Source organism: Hyperoodon ampullatus (assembly GCF_949752795.1).
Source record: "Hyperoodon ampullatus genome assembly, chromosome: 17".
In the NCBI taxonomy this organism is placed as follows: domain Eukaryota; kingdom Metazoa; phylum Chordata; class Mammalia; order Artiodactyla; family Ziphiidae; genus Hyperoodon; species Hyperoodon ampullatus.
Genome location: NC_136930.1, coordinates 12,664,041 through 12,685,226, shown reverse-complemented (window position 1 = coordinate 12,685,226; position 21,186 = coordinate 12,664,041). Strand labels below are relative to the sequence as shown.

At 42.9% G+C, this 21,186-nt stretch overlaps 1 protein-coding gene across 1 annotated transcript in view; it reads left to right on the top strand.

Moving 5' to 3' along the window:
- Positions 1 to 3,028: 3,028 nt before the first annotated feature.
- The window catches only part of CPA6 (carboxypeptidase A6), a gene marked incomplete at both ends in the record, with an annotated part of 265,762 nt that continues 247,604 nt past the window's right edge, over positions 3,029 to 21,186 (top strand). Inside the window, one exon of the mRNA XM_079722632.1 lies at positions 3,029 to 3,144. Within this exon, the coding sequence (XP_079578758.1) occupies positions 3,029 to 3,144 (116 nt within the window). The remainder of the gene's footprint in view (positions 3,145 to 21,186) is intronic.

Sequence of the window (21,186 nt, the reverse complement as noted above, 5' to 3'; positions counted from 1 at the left end):
AAGCCATAGAAGAGACGATGGCAATAATGTCTCTGTCAATAAGACACTGAGGCCTGAGCACAAAACCAACTGTGAGGGGAGGGTTGCTTGTACCGCAAAGCCCAAACCCACCCATCCACTTTCTCATGAGGTCTTTACCAAAATTCATCTACATGGCTCTCACTCATATCCCTAAGAAAGGGATTTGCAAAATCTTCCCCCATAGCATCACAGAATTCCAGATCTGGAAGAGACATTAAAAATTATCTAATCATCCACCACAATGGACCCCCAAATCAAGGATGATGTTTTCCTTTCCCTATTGTAGTTTCCTTTCTTCTCTGCAGGATAATATTTCTTTTAATAAAGTTCACTCTTCCACCAAAATATGACAGGGGCATAGCCGGTAAATAGAATGTCTCAGCTTTCCATCTCTGAGCCTCTAACTGGTTTAATAATTCACTCCCTCTCAGTGCCTTAAAGATGGAGCTTTTATCTTTGAATCCATCTATAAAACCATTCTCTTCTCCTCCCACTTGCTAAATGGACTCCATTTATCACTCATTTTATGGGTGCTTATCTACTCCAAGGGAAGTCTGATCAGATAACCTGGTCCTTAGAAAAGCAGAGGAAGATTGTTAGGAATGGCTTCTATTGTTTGAGAACCTCTCTTTGATCTGAAATTTTCAGGAAGGTTATAGGATGTCTCCAGGGTGTTTTGCATTTTTGATGGCCCAGGAAATTATTACCTTGGTCTCAGAGTCTGGAGAGCCTTTGCTAAACACGTTCGCTGGATCCAACCCTTAAGGATGATTTGAGAATGAGCTTAATCCCCAGTCCGAGACTGAACATTCCTGGTTTAATGTTGTGATATAATGTGACAGATTTATACATTGCTCTGACATAACGAAACGCAACGAGATGAAGTGTTTTATTTACACAGTAACCTCTTGTTTCAACAGCTCACTGACTGCTGTATAGGCTTTCTTGGCCCTGTAGAAAAGGCCCCAGGAAACATCCCTGTGAGCCTTGCAGCGCAGCCTCACCAGTTCACAAAGACCAAAGCTCTAGGCCAGGAAGTCAGGAAGGAAGAAAACAACAATATAAACAAACAAGAAAAAAAAAAACAAAAAACAGGAGGCCTGGGCACACCCACTCCTCAAAGGCACCCGTACAGCTCTTGGCTGCCCAGGTGGCCTCTCCTCTATCTGCATACAGAGACCACAGAGTAAATGTTTGTTGAATGAATCCCTTCCCAGGTACGGCACTCACTCAACAAACACGGCTGATCATTCCTTCAGTGAACACTGTTCCCTCCAGGAGAGAAAAGGCAGTAGTACAAAGATGAAAGGGCTATAGCTCTGCATTCAGGGAGAAGGCAGCCTTGTGAGGAAAGCAGACAAACACTTAAAATCGAAGTGCTGTGCCCTACAGGAGCAGACATACTGGGTGTTAGGGAAGGGGATGTGGAGAAGAGATTAAATCCTGGGGTAGCTGTAGAACACTCTAGAGAATCATCTCAGATGAAAATCATTTCAGCTGTTACGGACCAAACTCACAGGACTCAAACTCAGCTCCCCAGGTGGAGAACATGGGGAAAGATTTGGTGCCTTCTACCAGAGGCTCTGGCTATCATGTTAGAAGGTACAGGAGTTCTTGGTCACGACTCTTCAGGAAATTTGAGAAGTAAATGAGTGAGTGTGATAGAGGGACGCTGGCTCACCATCTTCCAGAGCACGACCAGGACTGGGCATGGAGGAGAGCAGGGGACACCCTAGATTACAATGTTCTTAATTTACTAGAGCAAAGCATATCCAGGATGGGTTTTCCAGTGTATTGGGGTAGCAGCAAGTGAATGCAAAAAAAAAAAAGCCTTCTTCATCACCAACTTGGGAAAAACAAGAAGGAACTGGCTTGCTCCAAGGTTTCCCTCCACCCTCTAGCTTTTAGAGAGAGAAGAAAAATCAGACCTCATTCTAAAGTAAAGCCTGGCTCCTCCAAGTGTGACTGAAGGACCAGGAGTACAAGCATCAGCTGGAAGCTTGTTAGAAATGCAGAAGCTCAGGCCCCAGCCCCAGCCTGCTGCCTCAGAAGCTGCACTCTAACGAGATCCCCAGGTGATGTGCGTGCTGGGCCAAGTTTGAGAAGTCCCGCCCTAGACCAGCAGGGGGGCTAAATACTGGACTCACCTGAGGGGCTTTTTCAACAATTGATCCCACCCCCCAGGAATTCTGATTTAAATAGCCCAGCTCCTTAAGTGATTCCAAATGTGCAGGAAAGGTGGTTTAGCACCCAGAGGCCTCCAGTTCCCCCATGAGAACCTTTGAAATAGCCGCAGGTCTGGATGCTGCCGCCATGGAATCAGCACAGGGGCTCCCTGAAGCCCAGGGAAGCAGCTGCCCGCCCTGGTGCAGGTAGGAGCGGGGACCAGGACTGGCTGGCCACACCCAGGGGCCACAGCTCATCAAGACTGTTCGCTGTGCATTTCAGAATGTGGACTCCGTGTAGAAATTTGCCATGGTAGATCAAAACATGAAGCCTGGAACGTTCTATGCCTGCGCATTTAGCTCATCCTCAAACAAGTCTTTTGCAATTAGGATAGCAGGAAGGTTGTCCAAAAAAGTTAGGGGCCTAAAGTTGAAGAGCCAAAAAAAAAAAAAGCTCCAAAAAACAAGAGGACAAAAAGAGGAGTTACCCTAATGAAGCGACACCCAGCAAACCCCTGCGGTGAGTCAGCACAGGGAGGCCCAGCCCCTTCTAGGGGAGCCTGGAGCTCAGCGTGGGGCTGGGCAGGGCTGTGTGTGGGCAGAAGCTGCTGTTTCTCGTCCCAAGACCAAGTCTGAACAGCAACTTCCCTCCCTCAGCTGCTTGAATTTTTTTTTTTTCCTCTGAGGCTGGAAAGAAGTGTCACATTTTGCTCCCTCCTAAGCCCGCTCCCCACCCTTTCCCAGGGACCGTGCGCCGTGTGGAGGGGCGCGCTGGGAGCCACCTCCAGCCTCGGGTGGCTGTGACTGCAGGAAGAACTTTCAGCCCTTCTCATCCTCGCACTATGAAGTTCCTCGGGAAGCCCAGGAGCCAGAGAGCTGCTTTTCTGCCTCTTTGCTTGCTCTTTTTGAAGATTCTGCACCCAGGGCACAGCCATCTTTACAGCAGCCGCTATGCTGGGTAAGTGGAGAGGCTCTCATGCCCCGATCAGCTTGGTCTCCGGTCAGGGGGCTGGTATGCGCCTGAGTGTGCCTCACTTTCTCTGGTCTGTAGTCTCTGCGTGAATCTGCATGCTTTCCTGGTCACCTAACATTAAATGTATATGCAGTCCCTGGCTCTTTGGAGAGAATGTGGTGGACGCAAGTCTAGTTTCTCATACTGTTTATGAAGTGCCAACCTCAGCCGTGGACCACTGTTGATGGGGATTCTGTCTTTGGAATAGCGGTGGCCAGTATGTGCAGTATTTGCCTTGGTGGTTGCTCGGTAGGAAGGATGCAGTTGTGACACGTGAATTGTGACCTGAAAACTAGAGCTTCCCCTTTAGGATTGTATGCAGAAGCCGTGGGTGGAAACTCACCAGTGATTAAAAATCGTGTGGGTATTTTTTTTTTTTTTGAGTGCTTGTTAGCCTACAGAGTGGTTATTAGATTTTCTAATCTGAGCGATGCAAATGAGTCAACTCAAAATAAGAATAAACGTAGCCAACTGTAAAGTTATGGGTGTTTTTCTGAAGGGAGAAACACAGGAGGGGAAAACCATTTGTATTTCCCCGCTCTGTGGGTTAGCACGCTTTGTGTTTGCTTCGCCTAACGAGGCACGGGGCTGCGTGTAAAGCGGCTGGGACTGCGCATGCCCTACTATCCTGAAGGGTTGCTTCGAAATATGCAGCGAGTGCTTTGCTTGAATTTTCAAGGGGTCGTTCTTTGAATCTGGAAATTATGGCATTCCTGCATTTTAGGGCTGGAAGAGCCTTAAATAGCTCCTCTAGTTCAATTCCTTTCTACGGAGGAGGAAAACCAGGGTCTTAAATCTTTGTTTTTTTTTTTCTTTTCTTCTTTTAAAAATATTTATTTAGTTGAGGTGTAGTCGATTTACAATGTCAATTTCTTTTTAAATTTTATTTATTTAATTTTGGCTGTATTGGGTCTTCTTTGCGGCACGCTGGCTTTCTCTGGTTGCGGCGAGCGGGGGCTACTCTTCTCTGCAATGCACGGGCTTCTCATTGCGGTGGCTTGTTGCGCAGCTCGGGCTCTAGAGCGCAGGCGCAGTAGTTGTGGCGCACGGGCTTAGTTGCTCTGCAGCATGTGGGATCTTCCCGGACCAGGGCTCGAACCCGTGTCTCCTGCATTGGCAGCCAGATTCTTAACCACTGTGCCACCAGAGAAGCCCTACAATGTTATCTTAGTTTCACGTGTACAACATAGTGATTCAAAATTTTTAGAGATTTTACTCCATTTAAAGTTATTATAAAATATTGACTATATTCCCTGTGCTGTACAATATATCCTTGTAGCTTATTATTTTATTTTTTAACATCTTTATTGGAGTATAATTGCTTTACAATGTGGTGTTAGCTTCTGCTGTATAACAAAGTGAATCAGCTATACATATATCCCCATATCACTTCCCTCTTGCGTCTCCCTCCCACCCTCCCTATCCCACCCCTCTAGGTGGACAAAGCACAGAACTGATCTCCCTGTGCTATGTGGCTGCTTCCCACTAGCTATCTGTTTTACGTTTGGTAGTGTGTATATGTCTATGCCACTCTCTGGCTTCGTCCCGGCTTACCCTTCCCCCTCCCCTTAAATCTTTTTAAATAGACTACAGTTGTTCAATGATGGCCAGTTGAGGAAAACTTTCATATCGATCTGAATGACAGCCAGGTCTTGAAGCAAAGTTCTTTCTAGGAATCGTGTAGAGAAGGATTTATAAGAGTGATCCTGGAAAAGAGAATTGTTTCCGTTTCTCTCCTGGAGAATCTGGGCACTGCTTTAGAATTCCCCTGAATACAGTACTTACAGAGGAAATTGTTCCCTCAGTTTAAGGGGACACAGGATGGGGGTGGAGGTGTTGGTGGGGAGAAGGGCTATGGATGGTAATACAATCCCCAGATTTTCCACCCCGGTGTTCCCGGGAGAAACAGAGAAGTTAACATCTCAGGGCTGCTTTTACGTCTCCTGGACACGGTCCGCCCTCGGAGCCCTGGGTAAGGAAGACGTGTTTAGTGACTGCCTGTGCGGGTCAAGGTGTGGAGGCGTTTACTCCGACTCTTAATGGATGTCAGGCCTGTGCCAAACATATCACGGATTTAGATGCGCCCGTGCAACGTAGGACCTCGCTCCCCTGCTCAGAGGTAGCCCCGTCCATAATGATTTCAGTGTGTGGCCCTCATCGATGGTAAGTGACCAGGCCTGCTTCAGTGGCGCAGGTGTGCACACTTCCCTAAATGCCACTTAGAAGAAACGAGGCCAAAGGCGGCGGCCTTTTCTTCGAGAATTTGGAATCTTTGTGGACGAAGTTGCACTACCTTTTCTGTTGTTCTGCAAAGAAAGTAATAGTTGCCATTTCCTCTTTGGCTGCTACCTAATAAGTTAGTCCCAAATGTGCAAATGAAAGGTGACTGAAAGTTGGAAGAAAAAGATGAAACATGAGACACTGAAGGGAGCCTTCCCTGTCCATCACAGGAGAGCTCCTCCAAAACCAGAGAGGTTTCAGAGCATACTCCCCACCGAAAATGGGGGATTTTTACCTTCCCTTCATTAGATACATGTCATTCTCTCATCACCAAAGACAGAAATGCTGCCTAGGTTTGGGATGATTTTGCTCTACTTGCCCAGAAACTACTTTCTGCAAGTCTCGCTAAGAACCTGGTGGAGTGACCTGGTAGAATAGTATTGAGCATTATTTCTGTTGCCCATACAAAGTTATCATTCTAAGCCCTCATTTTTGTCCCTTAAGTAATTTGTTTTGGTGGTGTTGGTAGAAATTATGAAACAGCCCTTTTTCTTGCATTTTTGTTTAAAAAAATATTTTTGTCAGTCTTGGTTGAATATAATAATAAGTGATTATCATTTGCAAGACTGAGCATGGACAAAAAATAGAACACTCCGGGCAGACCAGCGTGCTTCCTGAGAGCAGCTAATGAGCCTACTCTTCTTTCTACACAAACTGGTAACAATTGTGTGGTGCCAGCTGTATAATAGATGCTTGGGAGATAGCAGATTTAAGCATCTCATGAAAAAAATGTAGAGACTACAAGGAAAATCTGACAAAAACGAATATCTTTTTGGATAACTACATCAAATTACACAGAAGGGTCCTGATTTGGATGGCAAATTGTGGTGTCAGCCTTTTTATTCTCCACTGTGTGTGTTTCCTTAATGAGCTCTACTTTAGGTCTTCAACTACCCTCTTATTTCATTCCTTTTTTTTTTGAAATGTACTTATTTTTTATACAGCAGGTTCTTATTAGTTGTCCATTTTATACATGTTAGTGTATCCATGTCAATCCCAGCCTCCCAATTCACCCCACCACCCCCTCCCCCGCCACTTTCCCCCTTGGTGTCCATACGTTTGTTCTCTACATCTGTGTCTCTATTTCTGCCCTGCGTCTTATTTCATTCTTAAAGAGTAAGTTTATCTCTAGTTCCTTCCATACCCCTAAAAAGAATCCTACTTGTCCTGTGTTTTGTAATAGCCACCAGCCATATTTAGGACGTCTTTATCTCAGCCTAGGTTAAGGTAACTTTCTCCTAACTGATCTACCTTCCTATAGTCCTTTCTCAGACTGATGCTATAGGACTTCTGTTGTGTTACTCTCTTGCTCAAAGATCTACTTTGGCTACCTATTGCCAAATACATCCAATCCATTCTCTGCCAGGCTCTCAAGGCCTCTATAATCAGACTCTCTCGTTCCTCCGTCTCTATTTCACTCTCCTCAGCCCTGAAACTCCCCTGTTAATCAGAGACTAGAGAGCTTCAGCCTTGCTCATCTTTCACAAGCAAGGCAGGCAGGCCTTATTCATAATAAGGGCCTAAAGCAAGGAGGAGGCATCTCAGATCATGAATGATAGATTAAAATGTGAAGGATAGATACAGATTTGGGGCATGAGGCGCTGGGAAGGGTGTATGGTGGGCTCTAAGGTTGCTTTTGAACTTTTGCCCCCACAATTTGGTCTGTGGTTAATAGAATAGTTCTCTAGTGTCTTTTGGAAGTTTCTTTTAGCACTTGGCCCTAATTAGTGGGAGATTATTTTCGGTCTTCCTTAGGCACTAGCGCAAAGTGCAGCCCCCAAGTGTGGATTGTTTATCAGCTGATTACACAAAAAGCTTTCTTCCCTGCCATATGTTGCATGTCGGGGCCTCCAGCTTTGCTTGTTAGGATGCACAGTGCTACAGCTTCTACCCCTGACCTGGACTCACAGACAGACAGTACTGCATAGGGATCAGCATTCCTCCTGCCCATGAGCTGGTGGAAGGAGGAGCGTTTCCCTTGGAGCCCAGTCTGATGATGGAGCTTTTATTTTACGGCGCCAGGATACTTTCTGGGTAATGCCATTAAGCCTAATCACTTCCACCCTGTGAAAAGCAGTGAAGGATGGTAATGGTTCATAACTTCACAGCCTAGATTGTGCAAGCTACAAAAGCATTATGTTTTCTGTCTTTATACATGGAATTACTGAATGGAAAATTAAAACTTCTGTTGTTTTAGAGTCTTCATTACGATCAATCGGTAGATAACTAGAATATAGGATTAGAATTTGCTTTGCCAAATAAATGCCTTCCCAACCTGCCTCTGGGCATTAACTTCTTTATGATAAAGCAGAATGCAGAATATGAATCTTTAGGATCTTATTCTGGGTAGTACAGTAAATTTCCTTAAAGTTTTCTTATTAAAGGTTGAAGCAAATTTCTAAAGGGTTTTCTTCAACAAAATTACCATCTTTGTTCTTTTTCTCAGCATACTTTGAAAATAGTAAAACATTTTCTTAATATCTATGTTGTTAAGGATACTGTTGGGTTGTTTTGTTTTTCTTTCACTTTTTTGCTAGAACAAAGATCCCAAAATTCAATGGCTTAAATGAGAAATTTACTTCTCTCGCATGTAAAAATCCAAAACTGGTATAGTTGATGGTGCCAGAGAATCAGGCTCCCTCTGTCCTATACCTCTGCTGTGCTCAACACTCAACTCCCAAATTTGTTAGGAAGGAGTCTTCCAGCTCTGCAGTCCAGCCAGCAGGAAAATGGAAAGGGATGGTCACTCCTCTTTCCTTTAAAACCACAGTCCAGAAGTTCAAACATCACTCCTTACTGGCCAGAATCAGTTCGATGCCCTCAGCTGCAAGGGAGGCTATGAAATAATGGCCAGATCTGGAAGAACATACTGTGAAATAACTAGCAATCTCTCTCTCTCTCTGTGGTCACTCTTATATTTAATGAATGCCAACCCATTCTTCCTTCCACTTGGTTCTCCTAAAGAAATAATCCACCCAAATGGGCATTCAGAATTTTGCACTTCAAGCTGATATAAAAGTGTGCATTTTTATTCTGTATATGATCTTTTAAAGTCAGAGTGTCAGAACTGAAGGAGACCAAAAAGAAAAATCATAGTCCAATCCTTTTATTTAATACCTAAGGAAGCGGAACTCCAGAAAGGTAAAAGGATTTGCAGAGCTGATGGTGGAGTTGGGACGAAAATCTAGGTCAGCCAAGTTCACAGCTTTTTTTTTTTTTTTTTTTTTTTTACAACACTCTGGTGAATCCAGAAAACTTCTTACTCTTTTCTATTCCCTAGATTTGTTGGGGGTGAAGTAAAGTGAGTTGGCAAGGCTGAGAAGTGTTTAATGAGGGGGGATTTCATTTCATTTCTATAAACATTTGTAGGGGATCTGGCCCTCTGCTAGTCTGGGACTACAGAGATGAAAGAACTGTCCATGTGCGCAGCATAATGAGTACTCGGGCAAGTAAACAAACAATTCCAACTCTGGGATCACTGTGCCCTTAGAGAAAACTCTTGGAGCTGGGTATGTGCAGGAGAGGGTCACTTAATCCAGACTGAAGGGTGGAGAGAGGTCAAAGAGGCTTCTTGGTTGCAAGATGAATCTTAAAAGACAAGCAGAAATTTGGGTGGATTATTAAATATGCAAGATATTTTACATTTTTCTTTTAGATGGTTGGTACTTAAAGGACATGAGCCTCACCTCAGTCATAAGGAACAAGTAGAAATCAGGTTAAGGTTTTCCAGACACAGGGAATAAATTACATGCGCAAAGAACTACAGGTGAGAGAGCTTGTCAAGACTAGAAAATCAGAACAATTAAGCATGGCTGAAGTAAAGGGCATTCTCTTGGTGGGAGTAAGGAGAGACGAGGTAAGGCTTCAAGGTCATGAATCACCTTATGGCCCCATAGTATGGAGTCCTGATTTCTCCCAAAGGTGACTAGGTGCTGATGAAGAATTTTCACCAGGGAATTTAGATAATTAGTTTTTTTGAGGAAAATTCCCTCTACCATCACTGAGAAGGGAAGATTGAGGGCTAAAGATTTGGAGGCAAGAAGACTGGGGTATTCTGGTGAGCATGGTAATACAGCAGAGCCTGGCTTCTGGTAGGAACAATTGAAGGGAAAGTAGGGAACCAATTAGAGAAATGTTTAGGCTGCAACTAGAGAAAAGCCCGCGGGCAGCAATGAAGACCCAACGCAGCCATAAATAAATAAATAAAATTTAAAAGATCCAAAACATACACATGATTCTAAAAAGTAAAAAAATAAAATGTATGTTTACTAAAAAAAAAAATGTTTAAGAGGTGGAATTTTCACAATTAGATAACCAAAGGGGAGAAGAAAGAGGAAATAGTATAAGGTGATTCTCAGGATTAGTTAACAGGACTGAGCTCTTTGCACAGAAGCAATGTGTATGGATGTGTATGGTTTGAGACGCCTATGAAGTGCCTGATTGGATAGATGGGTCTAAAGCTCAAGGGAAAGATCTAGCCTGTAATGTAGATTCCAGGAACTGATGTGTAAAGAATTTCTTGAAACTTTGAGTGTAGGATGAAGCACCCAGGAGGCACTTATTACATGAAAGGAATAGAGGGGGAAAACCAGAGAAGAAACCAGTAGAAAGGCCTAGAGAGAAAACAAGAAACCCAAGAAATATCAGTTAAAGGGATGTAAGAGATCCGAGAAGGAAGAGGTCAGTCACATCAAGTACTGCAAAGTAGTGCCCATTGGTCTGGCCATTAAGGAAATCATTTGTGTTATCATCAAAAATGCTCTTGGTGGAATGAGGAGTGAAAACCAGAGCACGGTAGGTTGAGGAATGAATGGGATGTGAGGAAATTAGTAGTGAGTGTAGACCATAATTTCAAGAAGCTTATCCATGAAGGGGGTGGGGAGGGAGGGTGGGTCAAGAACTAGAGTTGAAGGGTTGAATCATGTTGCTTTTACTTCTTAGGAATGATATGGCCCTATTTTATGCCAGATGGTAGGAATAAGAAAAGAAAGCAAGATTACAGGTAAAGAAGAGGGAGGGGGAGAATGGTGGAGTTAGGTCTCTGAAGAGACAGAAAGCTAGCTGCCCTCTCTTTTTAAAGTAGGTGGAGGGTCCTCATCCTAGAAGAGACAGTGGATAGAGAACCTGATAAAAAGAGAGACGATTTAAAGAGTTCCTGAGGGAGATGACTTGAACCCTCAGAAGGATCACCAAGCATTACAGAGGGCTCAGCTGATGGTAGAGATGAGTTTGTAAAGGAACCATGAACCCAGCTCCATGATTTTCTTGAGGATCATCCCATGTTTCCTCATGTTATCTAGATCATGCCACCCTGGACCCTCATCACTCAATCTATTACAGTTCCATGAAAGGGTGAGGATATATCTTTAAGCCCTTAGGAAGCTATAAAGGAAGTCAAGCAAGATCAATGTCAGAAATCTCCCCATCCATCCTCTGCCTTTCTTTTCTTTTTACCTGCAAGATGGGCTTCTGGAGCTGTGTCTGGCACTCTTTCCCAGGAAGCAAATGCAGAGAAGGAGAGAAAGACAGGGGTCTTTCTTCCCCATCCCTCCTTCCTGCTTTCATTGCTACAGTTCTGACAGTAGCCGCCAGCCTCCACAGTAATGGCTCCTGCCGGGTAGCCTCTCCTCTAGGGGCCAGGTCATCCTGCCCTCGAGGAGGATAATTTCCTTTCTCCTTTCGTCCCTTCAGACACAGGAATCACGAACCTCTAGTTTAGTGAGAAACCAAGCTGGAATCGAAAGCAGAAAGAATACATGTTTAACTGAAGATTTGTGTTAGAGCAACTTCTGGAACTCAAAATGAAATGAAAGAGGGCAGAAATGATACAGCAATGGAAGAGAGGATAAAGAAAAGACTGGCACTCATCTGTATTTCTCTAGCATCAAATGAAATGATAAAGAGCTTTATAAATCGAAATGTATTACAAAGTACTATATTAGGTACATTATTACGTCTGATGTTAGTTGGAAAGGCTCTCGTGTAGATACATCCTGTTACAAAATTGATTACCTTTCCAGTACTTTCTATCTTCCTGGTGAATTAAGTAAAAATCCCTGAAAATGGATCTTCTTAATCAAATAAATGGGCATCCCTCTCCCTCCCCCTGTCAGTTATCTGAGAACTGGAGGTACGGTCTTCTCTTCCCTCTTTCCAGTCCTCCCATCCTCCCTCATCTCAAAACACTTAACTGATCAAGTACCAAGAGTACCGATGATGACTTATTCCTTATCCCCAAGTAAGTTTAGGAATCATCAAAGGCAAAAACGGTAGTCTCTGCATCCTGAGGGCTTCTTTTATTTTTTTTTAACATCTTTATTGGAGTATAATTGCTTTACAGTGGTGTGTTCGTTTCTGCTTTATAACAAAGTGAATCAGCTGTACATATGTTTTAATCCAACAATCTAAACTGGAAAAAAATAACCAAATGGAAATGCAAGTATATTAGGTCAACACACCGTCTTCCTGCTCTTTCTCGACCTGTTTTTTTAACACACCCATCATATATGTTTATAGCATTTCAGTCTTAGATTACCAACCAATGAAAGATGAAACTTCCACAGGATCACACATCTTATCATCAGATGAGAACCCTGGTCTATTTTTGGACCTACAGACTCTGTAGCCATGGCCCATGTGACCTCATTTGACATACTTTCATTTCCCCATCTACCTTTCAGACTGTCCTCTTCTTATCAGACTAATACATGAATCGCCTAAATGTCTACTCAGTTCCTTCTTGTGATTTTTGTGACTGTAATGAGGACACAAGACTTGTCATAAGATGGCTGGGCTCCTACTTATAGCCTGTCAATCATGTTTCCGTGGAACATATGTGTATGTGATAATGTGATAGCAATATATTCGGCATCAGAATCACTAAACATATGGAGGGTTTGAGACATTTGGGACAAGCCCGTGTAGCAAAATGTTTGGAGTAGTTAGAAATTTGCTGCTGAAAAAAATACTCTAAGCCCTTGACTTTTAGGGCCTAAAATGAAGACACGTGGGGGAGGCCATTTCTCCCTAAGTTTTCAGATCTCTGTGTAGAAGCAATAGGGAACAGACTGTAAATGGCAGGTAGAAAAGCATCTTAATATGATACCTGAGAGGAAAGCCACATTGGTGTTCCAGAGAGAAATGTAGTCTGCCTTGTTTCCTCTGTCTCACTTGAGGATTTCTTCTTTCTCTCTTTCCCTAGGAGCCTAGTTTGCCGAGGAGCCTGTACAGCAGCTCCGCAACGGCTGCTCTAAGAACTCTCCAATTACTTCACGCCCCCAATCCACCTGACCCTCCCTTCTTCTCATCCCCAACCCCAAGCCTTTCACTTACAGGAGCAAAGAAATGTATCTTTTTCTTTACTTTCAAGATGGGGGCGATGTGGCTTCTACCCTGAGTCATCTTTGTTTCCCTGGTTTCTGCCTAAAACTACACAAGGTCCCTTATCCTGGCTCTCACCTTTCTAAAAAACATTCATTCAGTCAACACTATTTATTGAGTGCCTACTGTATGCCCAACACTATTTTAAGTCCTAGGAACACAGGAGTTTAGGTGCTCAGAATATAGCACTGCTTGAGGCACTAGTGAATGAAATCGTCTCTCCTGGGATTTCCATCCTAATGGGATTTCCATCCTAATGGGATGACAGAAAAGTAATAAACCATGGTGTTAAGTTCTGATAAAGGTTATGAAGATAGTTAAGGCGTAGAGAGGGGATAAACGGGGTCATGAGAAGAGTAAAGTGAGACCAGGAGCCATGTGAATATCTGAGGGTAGAAATTTCCCCATGGGAAACAGCAAAGTGGGGTGGGAGCCTGTTTGGCTGGTCCCTGGACAGGGACCATGGTTCTGGACCAGCAACATCAGCATCACCTGGGAACTTGTTAGGAATGCAAATATGCAGGCCACACCCTCCCCGCCCTGAGGAACTCTGGGGGTGGGCCCAGCAACTTGGGCTGCAGGGAGCCCTCCAGGTGATGTAAGCTGAAGTTTGAGAACCACTGTGGAGAGTCAGCACCGAGGTGACACGGCTGGAACTGAGCCTTTGAGGGCAGTTTGTTCCTGCTGCTGCCCTGCAGGTAGACCTCTTTTTCCTGTTAACAATGTGAACAATCGCCATCACCACTACCTCTCTTCCTCTGCACATTTGTCGAGGCAGCACGTATTTCTGGGGAAGCTCTCCCCCACGCCTGCGTGCCTTTCAGGAGCCCTTCGAACACGGCTCCTCCAGCAAGAGGTCCCCATCTATCAGCTGTGATGGCTCCCTCCTCTGAGATCCCATAGCGCTTGCTCTGTCATTTATAGCCATCACCACATACTGCTGGGTATTACAGTTGTTTGTGGATGTCCTGTCTTTCCTTTTCATTTATAAGCAAGTTGAGAGTAAGGTGCTATATCCTATTTTTATCTGTATTCTCATAGTCCCCAAATAGTGTTTGTCATATTCAGTAAAAGTTTAGATGGATGGGAAGGAGGGAGGGAGGAAGAGAGATCGGCAAAGACGGAAACTAATAAGCTAGGAATTGGACTGCTGACATCTGCAGGCACTTTTGCCAGACTAGGTAGTGAGAAACAGAAGCCACTTAGCCCCTAGAGCTGCAGGAGGAATGTGGGGATCCCTAGGACCACCTGGGTGTGCCTCGATGCAGTGTTCTCCAGCCTCCTGTCACCTTCTCCCTGCTCACTCTGTCTTGGGTATCACCTATCCAACTACCCAAATCTGGTCTCAGGTGTTTTACTTGTACAGGCTCCTAAAATGCTTTGAACAACATTCTGACTCCTGGGAGGCGATCGGAGGTGAAGCTGTCGTTTCCTGCGAGTGCCAGAACGGGCACTGGAGGGCCAACATGATTATTCACCACTGCCTTTTACCAAATTTAGAGACGTGATCTTTGCCTTTTTGTCATGGTTATTTCACCCTCTAAGGAATACATACCAATGCGTTTGAGATTATAGATGGCTCCTTAATCATGGATTCACATTGAGTTTAACATCTCCTCTAGTCTTTGAATAATTTTTATGAACCAAAGGACTTGTGTTTCCTGAAGACTGGGTTCACCTCTTGGGGGCTGTCAAGCCAGAAGACACAACCGAGCCAAGGATCAGAAGGAAGGATTTACTCCTTGCAGTGAGTAAGAACACAGGACATCTTTCCCAAAGCAGTGTCTCCCTGCACAGCAAGATTGGAGAACTTTTAAGCTAAGGGTACCCACATATTCATGAAGTTGACAGTCTAAGCTTTAGTTGACTGAAGTCACAAGGGTCAGAAAAGGTCAACATCATCTCTTAGGTTCCACTTGATCTGGTGGTTGAGGGGTCAAGGGGGGTTTGAATTCTGCACAACAGCTCAAGAACATGCTTGAGCTGGCAGTATTTACAACTGCTTTATTATCTTTGCTATCGTTACTTCTCTTGCCCGATAACAGCCAGTTTGTTCCTGCATTATTTTGTTCCCTTAAGATCACTAGTTACTGAGACCTGTTCAAGGGCAAACACTGTGGCCCTGGCTTAGATCACAAAATGGCTTAGACCAAAAATGGCTTCTCTTATGTCAAGAAAGCCATGCCTGGTACTCTTTCTCCGGGGACCCCCTACCCTATCTGCTTACACTTCCACATTATCTCTCAGAACTTAATTGTCCACATTCTTCCTTTTAGCTCATCTTTTTCTAAGTCTTTATGTATCTTGATGCAGTATGTCTGATTTCAATTCCTATGCTCAGTTCCCCTACTTAATATAAATTCCAAGTACCACAGAAACAGAATGGCCCTGGAGAGCAGAGGTAGTCTTCCTTTAAAATAAGATAACAATAAAAATTTGAACAGATACAATTGATCAAATAGAGTGTTACGTGGTTCACAGTGTCCTGAGACTTACAGCATTTCCTGCTTGGAGCTCAGCACACTTCCCATGACAGCAGTCAAGGTGAGTAAAATCTGTAAATGTCCAGGCAGAAATTGTGTGAAATCAGTTGGTCCCTGTGACAAAGGCTTAACCTCTTAGAAAGCCTTGAGGGAAGGAGTTGTGGAAAAAAGAAGAGAGAGATGAGGACCAGCTGAGGAATGGCAGGAGGAGGGTCCCAAGGTTGGAGAATTACTCTCCAGTTTTAAAGCTAAAACATAGCTTCTCAAGAAAACATGTGACATGAAATGCCAAAGGACTTGCCACCATCTTGGCCTCCTTTTTGTAGGTGAAAAAGCATTTGGTTTTTCCTTTATTTATTTTATTTTTTATTTTTTGCGGTACGCGGGCCTCTCACTGCTGTGGCCTCTCCCGTCGCAGAGCACAGGCTCCGGACGCGCAGGCTCAGCAGCCATGGCTCACGGGCCCAGCCGCTCCGCGGCACGTGGGATCCTCCCAGACCGGGGCACGAACCCGTGTCCCCTGCATCGGCAGGCGGACTCTCAACCACTGCGCCACCAGGGAAGCCCTGGTTTTTCCTTTAATACAATGTATATAGAGAGCCTTTAACTACAGGTTGAATAGCTCACCATGGGCATAGCTATTGGTAGGTAAGTTCTTTCTAGGAAAGCAATCTTAATAAGAAAAAGAGGAAGTGGTAAAGTGGAATATTGCCAATTCAAACATTCAGTTAATCCCTCCAAATTAAGCCTTCTAAACCAACCAGTGGAAAGATGCAAAATCAACATGGTGGCCCAGTCTCACTTGTATAATAGCCAATTGCAAGTACTTAAAGGAATGACTTACTGAGAATAGAAAAATTTCATGGTAAATATTTAGCAAAGGTTTTGTATACTGACACATACTGTGCACTTTAGTTAAAAAATTATGCACAACTTCTGGTAAACATATTGTATCTTTAAGTTTTAATTACTCCAAAGATTCTTTCGTTTATTTCATAGTGCAGTGGGAAGCCAGTTCATTTCATCCAACTAGAAATATCCATTAACTTCAAAAAATAGAAATGACCAAACTGGGGCCCATGAGAATAGCGTACGCTAAGCAGTAAGACCTGTAACTTTCTTTACCTGCTGTCATCATTAAGAACAACACAGGCATCTTGCTTTCACAGTTCAAGCAGAATTCACATTGTCCTTACTTTGTAAACTACCTTATATTCTTTATCTTTTTGGTTTATCAGGATCTGACAGCTTATGGGGATACTCACTTAATAATTCGGCTAAAGCTTGCAAGCCCATCTCTCTTGCCACTAATAGAGGGAAATAATTATTTTCTTCCATAGCATTTATCTTTCAGGACATCACTTAACTTCCTCCTGAGCTCTCAGAATGCGCTTTGGTACCGCTTATCATTTTGAATTATAATTGTCTGTTTAATTGTTAATTCTTTCTGACTAACTGTATACTCTTTGGGGGAAGGAAACTTGTTCTTCCTCAAGTCCAGTCTCTACACAGAGCGCAGATACCTATAAGTTTTATTGTTGTTACCCCTCTACCCACTGAAGTTGAACCACAGTAAGTTGCTAATATCTGACTGTTTATCTAAAATAAGAGCAATTTCATGTGGTTCAACCTAATTATAAGCTTTAACTAACTGAAAAATGAGGATATATGTATTTTTTATGATGTGGAAATACTAGCAGCTTATATGCAGATTTTCCATCAATCTATCAAGTTTACAGAGTGTATTGCCAGAGTTTCTAAACTTCAGTGTTGAAAATAAATCACCAGGAGATCTTGTCAACAAAGCAGATTTGCTTGGAGACGGTTGGGGTAGAGCCTGAGGCTCTGCATTTGTAGCAGACTCTGAGGCACTGCTGATGCTATGGTTTGCAGGCCATGCTTTGCATAGCAAGTCTTTGGATCACAGCATGAGGAGTCAGGAGATATAAGTTCTAGATCTGCTCCTAGCTATCTGTGTGACTTTAATAAGTTACTTAATCTTTCAGGGCCTTGCTTTCTGTAACGTCTGAGGGTTCAATTAGGGGGTCAATTCCTTCCAAGTGTTTATGACCTGCTAGGGTCATGTTTACATATGTGATTAGAAAGTTCATACAGCGTAAAGGTTAGAAGCACCAGCTCCATCCTCAGACCGCTGGGTTCACATCCCAGCTTCTCCACTTTCTAGCTAAGGGACCTTGGAGGGAGTTGCTTCATCTTTCTGTGCCTCAGTGTCCTCATCTGTGGAACTGAACTAATATCGAATTAGTTTATCTATGCGAAGTGCTTACGACAGAACCTAGCACATGTAAACTCAATCCATTTACTCTGTTTGCAGCACTGATGTTCTCTGTGGTTTCATTTCTAGGAAGCTTTCTTAAGGGAATTATCTGAAATATGGGCAAAGATTTAGAGTGTGTAGAAAGATGTTTTATCACCAATTTATCCTATCAAAACCTGGGAAGCTACCTATATGCTCAACAATGAGAGGCTCGTTTAGTGCATATTATGGAATCTTTTGTGCCCATTGTAAACATCTACAAGAAATTTTTAATGCTTGAGATATAATCTGAAATGGGGAGAAAACAGGATACGGAGCTGAATGAACAGCTTAACTATGACTTATTACATAGTTTAACTATGTAATAAGTTTAACTTATTTAACTATGACTTATTACATAGGATATAGTTAACTATATCTGGGGAAAAATGCTCAGATATTAAGTGATTATTATGACCAAGTGATAGCATCTTAAGTGATTTTTTTCCTTCCCCCTCATACTTTTTTCTCTATTTACTAATTGTACATGAAGCACGAGTGACTTTTATATTCAGAGAAAAAGTAATTTTAAACGTGTGTAAATTCCCTCCCCCATCCCTTCCCATCCCACAAAAAAATCAACCCTATAGCAAGGAATTTGTCTTCTGTGGTGCCTTATGCCAGAACTGCTCTAGAAGCATTGCAAATAAGAATCAGAAGTCAGTAAATTTAATAATATAACACTCAGTGCTAATTAATGACTGAACATTTTATATTTCGGAACGAAAATGAGATTGTCGGGTATTCCAATGAAGCATTAAATGGCGAAAGCGGATGCCTTACTGCGCGTCACGCAGACGCTGGGGAGACTGAACCACAGGAGCAAGGCTTAAGGCTTTTCAGTTTAGAATAATACCAGAAACAGCCAGTGTCATGCTGCTATGTGTGTTTAAGTAGATGGAGTCTCAAAGAGAAATTCTTTGGTGGTCTCAATACCACAGTCCGTTTAAATCTGTATTTAGAGGTTTATTTAGAAGTTAATACAGTGGGTCAGGAAAAGGCATTTGAAGTGACTGGGGGTAGAATCCATTATGCTTTTACATATATCCCCCATGACGTATATTTTTACCAGCCTGAGCTTGCCCATTATACTTTAAGAAGAAATTGAGGAAAAACATTTGCTAGCAGTTTCCCACACCATAAAGCTGCCATAACAGTGCTAATCAAAACCTAGACCAAGTTGAATGTCTTCTGACTTGCTGACGAAGGTTAAAGGCTGTTTCATCTTGCCTCTGTGGGGCATGGATTGTGGGGAAAGTTTGTCTGCATAAATGTTTTTACTACTACGCCACTGCCTGATAAAAGCCCCCATCCTTATTTTTTATCTAACTTTTTAGTACTTTGAACTTCTCACTTTTGGGGTATACATCACCTATGATCTACGGTTGCTTGATTTTCTCCGGAACCAGTAACCTCAACCTCACAACTACAATAAAGTAACTTCTGAATAAAAATCACGTTTCAATCACTTGCAAATCATTGTTCATTGTCTCCCTCTCACTCTCGTGCATTCTAGAACTTTAGCTAAAAAGAATTCTGTCTTCAAACAGGCTTTTGGTTAAAGAATATTGAAAAACAATTTGCAGCTGTGTAACCGAATGCAGTTTAACTGTGGCTGACTCATTGTGTCATCCAGGAAAATAGGTCTGCAAAGTAGGATGCCAAAAAAATCTAGCATTTATTTGATCTCATCCTTATGATAATTTTTATTTTGTATGCTTTATAATATACATAATATGTTGGTAAATTAAATATTACATGTAAATGACTTAAAATACATAGAGACTGGGAGCGCTCACAATATGTAATCCTGGAGGTTTGAAAATGGAGATGAGGCTAATCTCAAAGTTCTGCCAAGTCCGTCAACAGTACCATATACTGGGACCTATGTTCATTTGTTTGTCAAAGTTTCACTGAGCCACCTCTATGTCCCAAGTTGTTTCAGATATTAGGAATATAAAGGGCTAGGAATAAGGCAGGCGAAGCCCCTGTTCTTGTGAAGCCCATATTTTCATGAGGGAGATGGGCAGTGCACGTGTAAATGAGCAATAATTACAGATACTTACAAGTGGTATGAGAGAAACAAGACTGTATGATTTCATTTATTCATTAACAAATAGTTTTTGATCATCTGCTATGTACCTACTACTGTGCTAAGCCTCCCACACAAAATAGATGTGGGCTTTGCTTTTGCTGAGTTTACATTCCAGTTGAGGTGACAAATGTTAATTATAATGATGATTAAAGTTACAAAGAAGTAGTACAGTGTCCTACCAATTCAGAAGGAACTGACAGCTAAAAATTGGGGGAATAGAGAGCGCTTTCGGAGGCTGTTATGTTAGGCAGGGTTTTGAATGATGAGTTCACTGGGAGTGGAGATTATAGCAGGGAAGAGCTGATGGGCGATGTGCTCTCGATCCAGGGAGGAAGGAGCAAGAGGCACATGATGTTCCCACTGTGTACTTTGTGTGGTTTTAAAAGAAAATCTGGCCCGAGAGCTTACTGTCATTTGTATGTAGTACCTGAGACTTTGCAAAGCCTTTGCTCATGGACTCTCACCCGCTGCTCCCCTCCCATGTGGCACGCAACTAAGTGCTTTAAATGCTAATGTATATTAAAAAAAATATGCAGGTGCCTTTCCTAAACTCAGTTCCTAAACTCTAGAGCTGGCTGTGGTCCTTCCACTGTAGGGCACACCTGAAATCGTGAAATGGTGCTCTCTGGGGCCCTTTGTTTTGTGTACAGAGCTTTCTGAATATTAGCTTTTGGCTTCAAGAGGCAGTTGAGCTGCTGTGAGTTGGCCGCAGAGTTGAGAGGAGGGTCGCGGGGAAATGTCCAAAGGAAAATTCAGATGTGATTAGTAGGTATGTGAGGTTTCCCAAAGGCAACACGGCACGTGAGGAATTGGACCCAAATGCCAAGAGTCTCTACAGGCAGAGAACGAATGTGAATGTGAGAAGGTCGTGCAGGAAGAGTTACACCTCCGATTCAATATTCAGATAGAAACACACACTTTGTCTACATTTTCAACACAGGAATCTCCAGAAGCAGTGTGTGACAGTGAAAAAATATCACTAGGGCTTCTCTGGTGGCTCAGTGGTTGAGAGTCCACCTGCCGATGCAGGGGACGCGGGTTCGTGCCCCGGTCCGGGAAGATGCCCCATGCCGCAGAGCAGCTGGGCCCGTGAGCCATGGCCGCTGAGCCTGCGCGTCCGGAGCCTGTGCTCCACAACGGGAGAGGCCACAGCAGTGAGAGGCCCTCGTACCGCAAAAAAAAAAAAAATATATATATATATATATGTATATATATATATATATATCACTGGATGTGTATTCTTTGCTCATTTTTCTTTTGCTTCTTTTTCCTTTTGCCTTTTTGATATCAATTTTCAAGAGACTCACATATTAGGGATATTAATCCTTTGTAATGTATAAATAACACATGCTTTTTTTTAAACCGATTATCATTTGTCTTGACTTTTTCTATAAGGCAAAAGACAATATACATACTTTTAATGGTTATAAATT